This window comes from Phalangium opilio, unplaced genomic scaffold (genome assembly GCF_054372755.1).
Source record: "Phalangium opilio isolate 3A_F unplaced genomic scaffold, DU_Popi_V2 ptg000061l_1, whole genome shotgun sequence".
NCBI lineage: Eukaryota > Metazoa > Arthropoda > Arachnida > Opiliones > Phalangiidae > Phalangium > Phalangium opilio.
Window position 1 is genome coordinate 6,439,357 of NW_028324178.1, and position 11,063 is coordinate 6,450,419.

Genomic DNA, 11,063 nt, shown 5'->3' on the forward strand with positions numbered 1-11,063 from the left:
TTCGGTTATAGGTACTTCCCCCCCCTTTAACCGGACCTGGGCTCGAGACAATTGCATTGTTTTCAGTATCGGGTCACTCGCTCCCTTATCTTTTATGGAAGAAAGGGTTGCTGCAGTGCTATCGGACCAAGTTCAACTTTGACCTGCATTGAGAAATTGAGATCTTAATGTTTTAATTGTTTTCCTTTTTACAAAAGAACGTAAAAGCAAAGCAACACTTGGGAATTACTTGTGCAGAAAAACATGTGTTTATGTAAACCCCCCCTTTACGTTCTGAGTAAGAGGCAGCGCTAAGGGCAACATCCTGCAGGTGTTACCTTGGCCTAGGCCTACCACGTGGACTTTTGAAATTATTAGCAAATTCTTGAAATGCGTTTCTAAATGGTTTGGTTTAATAAGCCTTTTTCTGTGTAAAAAAGGGGTAAATAACCTTCAGTATAGAGAGAGGCCCTTGACCATATATGAGATGAGGTGACCTTTGAACTGACTTATCTAATTATCTTAATTATAGTTTTCACTAAGGGGTTGCATAAAATTCCTTACCCTATCTAGGCTTAAACTTCAGTGCAGTGTTGTCAGGCCTTCTGTGAGTTAAGTTGCGGTCATGTACCGAATGAAACCATAAGTTTATAAGATATGTTCCATAAGTGTGTCACTGATTAATGAGAGCTTGTCATGAAGTGACGTAGGTTAAACGTCATAGATTCTCGTAAAGCGACGCCTGGTGAGGCGCTGTCAAAGGCTTAGTAAAGACTAAGTAGGAAGATGGACTGCAAAACTGAGTGTAGTCAATTCTCGCGTCGTTCTCGAACTAGCTCTCAGTAAGCCTATAGAATTACAACGTATAGCTAGTGTCATACTTATGGAACACATCTTATAAACTTATGGTGAAACTAAACTGCTAGCCTTTATCTATGCATTCTTTTGACTCACCAATGGCCTGGCAACACTGGGAAACTGCCTTTAATAGCCATTAATATGAACTATCTATGAAAAAATAATTATGAAAATTGGTCATCTCTGAAAATGTTTTTACCCCAGCTTACCCCATTTAAATACCTTTATTTGGTCATTTGTTTAATCACTTCTTATTAAAATTGTTAATCACTTTTTTCACTATTAATTAAGTGCAGGGAGGAGAGACTTGAGAGGGAGTGTTAAAGTGAATAGGCGCGTTCTTTCGCTTCGTGGCTAAAATCGTCTCTCTTTGGCGCTGACTCAGGGACTCATGGCGGTGTCCGCGCGCATGCGTCAAATTTAAAAACCGGCTTTGAACTAGAAGGGGAAGGTCGTGTTTGAATTTCTGCCATGGTTAACTATAAGAAGTGTTGTTTTTTAATTATTCAAGTAACCCTAAGTATTTAACAAGGCCCGACATGGTAAATTTCGTTTTCAAACCATTTCTCAAACCAAAAACAAAGCTTGAAATTTATTGAAAGTGAATAGAAGCTAGTGGAAATCGGTCTTCCACTAGCTAATATCCATCTTTTACATTTTTTATCTGGGTTTTTGGCTTTGGAAACGCGTGGAAAGATATTCCTTTCATACTTTTTCAAGCGAATACCTTGAATCATTCCTACAACCGTTACAAAAACCGAGGGGCTAGTCACTTGAGTAATCAGGTGTACAAAACCGCCGAAATCGATTACTTGATTTCTAGAATTCTAAGAAAATCATAAGTAATCATAATCAATTTTGTGAGTAATCAGAAATCTCCGATAATCACTGGAAATCACATGGAATATTGAGAGAATCAGAAATAATCACATGATTTCCTAGTAATCTTTTGTAATCATCTCGGTAATCACATATTTCGTCAAATAATCACGCATAATCAATCGAGGAATTCGAAAATCCAAAATAAAAATCGTAATCAGTTGAAATGGAGTAATCAGTGGAATTCAAATAGAAATCACGAGTAATCAGTGGAATTCAAATAGTAATCACGAGTAATCAGTGGAATTCAAATAGTAATCACGAGTAATCAGTGGAATTCAAATAGTAATCACGAGTAATCAGTGGAATTCAAATAGTAATCACGAGTAATCAGTGGAATTCAAATAGTAATCACGAGTAATCAGTGGAATTCAAATAGTAATCACGAGTAATCAGTGGAATTCAAATAGCAATCACGAGTAATCAGTGGAATTCAAATAGCAATCACGAGTAATCAGTGGAATTCAAATAGTAATCACGAGTAATCAGTGGAATTCAAATAGTAATCACGAGTAATCTGCGGCAATAACGGGAAATCATTGTAAAGATTATGGAAATCACCTAAAATAATCGTAATCACGGAAATCAAGAAATTCATTCAGTAATCAACGGAATTCACATAAAAATTCAGAAATCAGAAATCAGGTGTACAAAAGTTTGGAGAATGACTAACCCCTCGACAAAAACAATTTGGCATTTTTATTAAGCCTCGGTTTCCTCCCAACAGACGTTGATTTTTGGTTGAACCTAGGTTGAACAGAGTGAGTGGGGCAACAGTCGATAGAAGCGGAAGCTGGCGGCAGAGAGAGAATGACGGTTTTTTTAGCATTAGATCAAAACTCCCTCTAACGTTCCTTACTCCCTGCCCCTACTGTCAGGAAATATTTTTTTTCAAATTTTCCCTTGTTTCTTGTGCTTCTTTTGTGCTATTGACCCCAAACTTGGATAAGGGCTGTAGGCTTCTAGTCGAAACAATTTCATAACTATTGTTTGGTGCATAATCATGAACTGTGGCTCTTAGGAAATTGTGCATGGTACATGCCGCAAGAACTATCGTCACAACGTTGTCCGGTAGAGCTTGAATTGGCTTTAAAAATATTCTAAATCGATTATTTAGGATGCCAAAAAAATTTTCAGACACACGTCTAGCACGAGAGTGGCTGTAAATAAAATTATAAATTATTGCATTAATCCTTACAGTGATAAATTTAGTATGGGCGATGCTTCAGCTATAACAAAGAACATGATCCAATATATCGAGCTGAATAATCGTCTCCGTATTTGTTTGGCATGTTTTTAGATATTCAAGCGAATATCAAATAGTGATTTTATTATTCGCGGTTTACAATTCGATAAATATTCGACTACTTAATCGTTATTGCTTATGATAAATATTCTAGAAGAAGTTGAAGTTACCAATTTTCAGAGTTTTTTTTGGCGAAAAATTCAAAGTTATATTTAAACCGAGAACTGCTCATTTTTAATTTTAATAGCCGAAATAGCTTCATACTCATGAGTATATGAAAATAGTTACCGTTTATTGTGAATCGAGTTATACCGTGTTATTTCACGTAATGGATATGGACGCAGAAGGTGTGGATTCATGGGGAAACCCTCATCAGCCACTATTACGTAATTTGTTGGTTTGATTTGCCCTATTTGAAAGAAGTGCCGTATTATTCTTAATTGTTTAAAGGGACCTTAAAATGTGTTTGAAGGGCCCTGGTTTAATTGTTATCTGCCTTAAGTTAAAACATATCTTTGGTTGTTTCATAAGTAACAAGACACTACGAAGTTAACACTAAACCGATAGTCTCTGTGCCATGAATCACAGCAACCTAATTTGCGCATGAACTCGAACAAGTAATTAAAAATTAGACTATACTCGGTAAGTCCAGTTTTCTATTACTCAAACTTGGACTCGAGCCCCTAAAATCATGACTCGAACAGCCCTGCTTCAAAACATATTTGATACCTGGCAATGCCTTGGCTTTAGGGAGATTAAGCTTATTTTGGTCAACCATAGTGCCCAACTTGGACTTTGTAAACACTGCCGTGTCATGAGCTCGCCCATTAGTTCCAACATCAAGATAAATAGCCTAAAAATTTCACAAATTACTTTACATATTTCAAGATAACATGAAAACATTACTTTGAGATCAGCATCGACAAGAGCCAATAAAACTAGATTGAAATCGCCTTTATAATTGTAATAAAATGACCCTGAATTAGGGGGTGGATAAATAGAAATGTGTTTTCCATCCAATGCTCCTAAGCATCTAGGATGTTGTCACTTATCTTCAAAGCCTTTGGCAATATTTAGCCAATCCGCGGATGTTGTAGGTGTTTTGATATATCTATATAGAGGGAAGAGAAATCTCAAGTTATAGAAAAATACTTAAAATTCAGACTTGTTCACATACTCATCTCGCAGAGATTGAAATAAGGCCTTGCATGTCTCATAAATAATACCGTGAATAGTACTTATCCCCAGCCTAAACTGAAAATGAAGTGACGTGAAGATCTCACCTGTAAAATTTTTATTATAATCACCTTAAAATCAAGATTTAACGCAATGAATTGAACCTCACTTTGTTACAAATACATTATGGAAGCGCTTTAAATTTAAAACTAATATTAATGCTTACCTGAAGCCAAAAATCGTAGGGTTACGTTCAACCTTTCTTCAGCACTTATCGCTTCTCTCATTACAGTATCGTTTTTCTCAATAAAGGTTTTAACTTTCCCGAGCAAGAAAACAAACGCGTCTTCATTCATTCGCAAAAATTTTCTATAACTATTTTTATCCTCAAGTCTCAATTCCTTAATTAAATTCTCCGAAGTGCCTTGCTTCTTTCGACGGGCCAACCAAGGCTTAACCCAAAATTCTCTCTTTTTTCGTTCAGAACCTTCTTCGTCATCGTCAAGTAATGTTATTAGAATTAAGGCACCAGCAGCTTTTCTTTTAAATGCCATGGTTTTAGATATCCTGATGAATTAATTTTATATAAACAAATTTCACAAATAATAACTCATTAACTGGTAAATCTAGGTATATCGGTCGGTTTTGTTTGTTTACCCTTTAGGGTCATGTGACCAGTGCTTTGATTTTATTGGCTCTTAAAAAATGGATTTAAAAAAATGGCGGTAAAAGTTTAGTCATGTGAAAAGGAAGAATTTACTCAGCTTTTCGTTTCCAAAAATTGGGCAAGTTGATACAACTTTTTGACCCATCGAGCTAGTCAAAAAGTTGTATCGTCTGAAAAGGCCTTTAGAGCATTTGAAACTCTACTGGACTAATTTAGCGGTCTTCGATAATGCCGAAAAGGCCCCCTCTTCACAATCAAACGTTGCAGATGATCCTGAGCCTAGTCCCACAAAGAACGGTGGTACCATGGACCACCCTCCTACGGCGACTTCCTCAACTACTTCATCTGAATCATCATCCTCTTCTACTTCACCGTCACCGCCTCAGGACGGTCAGGATGTCGATCAACCGACAATTCCTGCTATTCCAGATGTCCCTTCTACGTCAACATCAAGTACTCTAGAAGATCAAGCAGCGGATCAACAGATCCCTCCAGCAATTCCAGATGATTCACATCCACCAACAGATTCTGATAGTGAACCGGGCATGGCCCTTTTCGAAGACCATCCTCTCCTACTCCATACCTTTCATGATATGCGAGCTTTTCAGCTCAATCATCCCACTAAGGATAGTCCGCCTTCTGCGGCAGGGGAGGCTTCCCCGTCTGATCATGAAAAATCAGTCGCGGAACCAGAGCTACATTAGTCAATTTCCAGTTTTACAGAAGAAATTCTAACGCCGGAAAACAATTAAACGTCTTCTGAACAATTAGTATCGGAACCAGCGTTACACCAATCACCTTCTTCTGGCTTTTCGGAGGAAATTTTGGCACCTGAATCGATTCCTCAATCACAATCCAAATCGCTGCGTGTGCCTCATAGTTCATCGACCACGTTATCAGAGTCTATGAGAACTCCTAGATTAAACAGGGCTACCTTACCCGATATTTATTTAGAACCATTTCGATTGGGATGGCGACGAGAGGTAAGTAAACAGGCGACGGTTCAGCCAGGAGGTTATGAAGTCGATATCTATTATCGACCTCCTGATAATAAACGATTAGGGTCGAAATATGAGGTCCAAGTTTACCTCCAAAATAATAAGATCCCGAACTTAACAAGGGAACATTTTTGTTTATCCATAGAGCCAATCTCTGTTTTCCCTTGGAAATTTATTTCCAAGCAAATAAGAGGGGGTACTAAAAGAGTATCATTCTAGATGGCCAAAGGAGGACGTCCACTACCCATATACTTTGATCCTCCGTAAGGAGAGACTAATATCACAGTAAAAAGGAAGCCCTTCGGGTATGAAGATTGAACAGAACTCATGCAGCACCAATGAAGAAAAAATCATTTTTCTGTGAAAAACATTTTGTGAACGAACTTAAAAATACCTATACCCCTGCTAATGATTTTAAGGGTTCCTCGGGGAAACCCTTAACTGAGAAAAAAAATATTTCTATTCTATATTCTTGTATTATAAACAAAAGTTCCTAAAGAGAGGGGATGTAACATGGCTGCCAGAATCTTTGGAGCTTCCACTCCTTGGTTCTGGCAGGGCATATCTAGCCTCCACGTTACAAGCCACTCCCCCTTCCACAGTTGTAATATAGAATAATTTAGAATTTTGCTATATGTTCTTGTTGTGATTTCTCCTAAGACGGATATTGTACTAGTCAGTTATGGGTTTATCCCTATATCAGTTAACTGAAATAAAATTGTTGTTGATTTTGGATAATTGAAGTAAGTTGTCTTTAATTCATTTTTATGGCCCTCGGGAGAATCTCCCTATTTAGTTAAATTCTATTGAGGGTTACAGCAGGCTCCACACTATTGTAAATTTGTAATAATAATAATAATCAAAACTGTACAATTGCTTGAAATATTTTTATTAAAACATGAACAATGTTTTGAAATTTATTTAAGTTTTTTGGTTAATGTGTAAATCTTCGCTTCTTTTTATAACCTTCCACCGCTTCTTCCTTGTCTAGATTTTCAAACTGTGCTGATAATGGTCTGGGAGTGTCAGATTCAGGTCTAGCCATTTCGCTTTCACTGTAACCTTCTTCATACGTTTTCTGGCATTTTAGGAGTAGCTATGCCAGCAGTGTCTCAACATATTCTACAAAAAATTCTGTGAAGAAAACTCTCACTACATTTCAACTTTCTTACCAAACGTTGAAGCCTGCATTATAGGTTTCACAGAATATTCTCCCTTTTTAGCTTTTGGAAAGTAAATGCTCCACCTCAATTTTCCGTCTTTGGTTTTTGCTTGAATTTTATCCGAGTTCTCATTAAAATGCAGCGCCGCAATTTGCATCCTGTAGATAATAATTATAATATTCGCAATTAAGTTTGAATGTGGCTTACCCAGAGATGAGAAATTACCGTAATTTTTAAATATGGTAATTTACCGGGTAAATTACCAGAAAATTACCGTTTGAAATTATGAAATTAAAAAAATTACCGTAATTTTATGTTTTGACAGCTTATTACCGCGGTTATTTTGTAATTTACTGGTTTTTGATCAAATTACTTCAAAAAAATATCGTAGTTTTACCTGGTATAAGCCACTCTCTTTCTTTTTCATCCAAGGCAAGATCTGCGTGTTTGCATTTTGGAAAAGGCTTGCCATGCCCTTGTTGGAAATTTGCAATACGGCGAAGCACGGACATAAATTTAGCTTTAATTAGATTAGGTTTTCCATTGCTAGAAGTCGCGCTCCAATAAAGAGGATTCTGTATACTCTTGTTCCATTCGTTAAGAACTGAATATTCCTTTTTGGCTGCAGCATGAATTCTTTTCTTTAGAGCTATATATTATAATAGACGACGTGTAACATCTTTCACAATTCTTTTAGAAAGTCAAAACCCTTCCAGGAACGCAACTTACATTTCACCATGTGCCAACAGTCAAACAGATGTTTTATTTTTGGAAGAAATTCCTTCATCTGGCTGACTATCCAAAAAGCTCTCAACTTCTTCACTTTCGCTCATTTCAATTTCATCAGTTTCATATGTTATTTTATCTGTCTGAGTTGCTTGATCACGCCTGATGGGTGGGTCCGTTTGGCACCCTATGGCAAACCAAAGGAAATGACTCTTAGCTAAAACATCAGAGTTGCCAGTATTGGCTTACCTTTTACGCCCAACTGCTTAAGAGGCGTTTGTGTTTTGGCATCTACAGCAAAACCCAGCATTTTAGTTGGTAGCGTTTGAATGTATTGGCTACCAGCACTGCAATTTCAGTCAGTCTCCTATGATAGTTTTGAAGACAATAAACTTTAATTTTCAGTAAATGTTCAAATGAATGTTTTCCTTACCATGGTTCGCCTCTTTTTTCCAGTTCTATGTTAGAATCTTTTGCCAAAGATATATTTTTAGGCTCCAATGGTGGATTCCGTCCTAAGGAAGCTTCTTCGCGAATGGGTTTAAAAATTGAGATACTGACCCTTTAATTAAAAATGGTCTACTATCTGGGACAATGCTGCAAGACTTTTAGTTTTGTCACAACATCAGGTATTCTCTCGAAACACTCATTTTGGAAATGACCCGAGCAAATACTCATGGATTTCTTAAAATAAAAGTATGGCGAAATGTGTGTTTTCACACTTTTAATCCATTCTTCTCTGATCTAAGGATTACTTGGAAATGAGTGAAAATAGTGTGTTTCATCTCGATCGTCGTTAAAACAACCAGGCACGGCACATTTTCGCTTACATTTAGATGTTTGAGGCAAAGGCTTAGTTGCCATTGCTCTCGTACTTAGCTTATCGCGACTATCACACGAGTAAATTCTGATTTATATATATATATATATATATATATATATATATATATATATATATATATATATATATATATATATATATATATATATATATATATATATATATATATATATATATGTATATATATATATATGTATATATATATATATATGTATATATATATATATATGTATATATATATATATATATATATATATATATATATATATGTATATATATATATATATATATATATATATATATATATATATATATATATATATATATATATATATGTATATATATATATGTATATATATATATATATGTATATATATATATATGTATATATATATATATGTATATATATATATATGTATATATATATATATGTATATATATATATATATGTATATATATATATATATGTATATATATATATATATGTATATATATATATATGTATATATATATATATATATATATATATATATGTATATATATATATATATGTATATATATATATATATGTATATATATATATATATGTATATATATATATATATATATATATATATATATATATATATATATTATATATATATATATATATATATATATATATATATATATATATTATATATATATATATATGTATATATATATATGTATATATATATATATGTATATATATATATATATGTATATATATATATATATGTATATATATATATATATGTATATATATATATATATGTATATATATATATATGTATATATATATATATATATATATATATATATATATATATATATATATATATATATATATATATGTATATATATATATATATGTATATATATATATATATGTATATATATATATATGTATATATATATATATATATATATATATATATATATGTATATATGTATATATATGTATATTATATATATATATATATATATATATATATATATATATATATATATATATATATATATATATATATATATATATATATATATATATATATATATATATATATATATATATATATATATATATATATATATATATATATATATATATATATATATATATATATATAACCATTGTTCTATCACAGATATTAAAATTATTTATTTTTACTGCAACAAAACATTATGGTTCTATCCCTTTAAGCCTATAAGATTTTTGTCCAGAAAACACGTCTATCCAACCAACTTGGAAAAGATGAATGTTGGGCGTGCTGCAGCTCTATTTCATCCATCAGTCACAGCAGCCCTCAAAACCATCATCACGCTTAGAAATTGCGATGTAAAGGAAATAGAAAATCTAGATGCTACCATTTTTTTGATGGAACAGTACCGGAAGTGGTGTGAAATACACGATGTATGCAATTTAAAACATGGATACTTTTTCCGAAACACCAACAAATTGCCCTTTATAGATGTCAATGATGAGCGACTGGACTGGCTGACAGAAGAATTTTAAAACATTTTAAAGACAATACAAGAAAATGCAACACAATAGACGGAAAAATTTAGTGAAGAGACTTATCAAGCAACAATCTTAACAACCCATTCCACCATTCTTCTGCAAAGGTTTCATCCGAAGCCGTTGCAGACGACGGCTAGCTGAACAAGTGTCCTTGCTTAAGTTCAGCCAGCCACCGTCCTCGTCGATCCCTCATAACCACTCCCCTTTTTTGTATAACCGAGGTGTAAAGAAGCACCGGCCCGTAAAATAGTAGACAGATACAGTTTCGTTGTAAAAGAGTAGGACCACTCGCAAATTAACCGTGGACCAGGCTCGGGTCAGTTTTGTATTCGGATTATAAAATTGTTAGAACAATAACGCGACATCCAATTGGAAATCATAAAGTATGGAAGTGATTCTAATAAAGATCTACTTATGTTCAAGATGAACTGAAGATATGTCTCATCCTTAATTTAATTTCCAAACCGGACGAAAGCTTGAGGGAATAGGCCTATGTCTCCTCGAATCTCTGCATTTTATTATTAGTCCCACATCATTACTTCTAGCGAACCTCTCATCTTTGGCTGACCGAACCTTAGCTTTATAGGGGACACGTTACAAATGGTGCCCATGCTTTTCGAACCCTTGGTTATTGCTTTTCTCATTTCGCCGTCGCCAGTTTTTTTCGACGGGGTGGTCGGGCCCGTTTCGGCTTCGTTTTTTTTTTAGTTTCAGTTTGAGCGCGACCGCCGCCATCTTGGGCACTCCCGTTCTAGAATCTTCTAAGGCGTAGTCCCGATATTCGGTTTTTATCACATTCAATCCGCATTTTTACCAATTATCATTGAACTTATAGTGGAATAGATTAATCTGGGTAATAATTTACTTTGGATACACCGTTTTGAATAAAGAACTTTTGGAATTCAATGTCGGGAAACACTTAAAGTCGGATTAAACCAATTACGCTTGAATCTTTAATAATTGAATGAGTGAACCCGAACCGTGCCC

General features: G+C 34.1%; 1 protein-coding gene across 1 annotated transcript; it reads right to left on the reverse strand.

Annotated features, from left to right (window-relative positions):
- Nucleotides 1-6,970: 6,970 nt before the first annotated feature.
- On the reverse strand, nt 6,971-8,040 carry LOC149664112 (uncharacterized). The gene is made up of 4 exons (XM_089842128.1): nt 7,942-8,040; nt 7,696-7,879; nt 7,364-7,615; nt 6,971-7,124 (listed from the first exon to the last, which is right to left on the reverse strand). The coding sequence occupies exons 2-4, from the start codon at nt 7,751-7,753 to the stop codon at nt 7,051-7,053; spliced, it is 384 nt and encodes a 127-aa protein (XP_089698254.1). The 5' UTR covers nt 7,754-7,879; nt 7,942-8,040; the 3' UTR covers nt 6,971-7,050.
- Nucleotides 8,041-11,063: the final 3,023 nt, after the last annotated feature.

Bases quoted from the DNA above. Each gene is read 5' to 3' on its own strand.
- LOC149664112 (XM_089842128.1), bottom strand. From the start codon at position 7,753: ATGAAGGAATTTCTTCCAAAAATAAAACATCTGTTTGACTGTTGGCAC. The intron at 7,616-7,695 runs GTAAGTTGCGTT...TATAATATATAG, and splicing joins CTGTTGGCACATGGTGAAAT to CTCTAAAGAAAAGAATTCAT. The intron at 7,125-7,363 runs GTAAAACTACGA...TATTATCTACAG, and splicing joins AAGAGAGTGGCTTATACCAG to GATGCAAATTGCGGCGCTGC.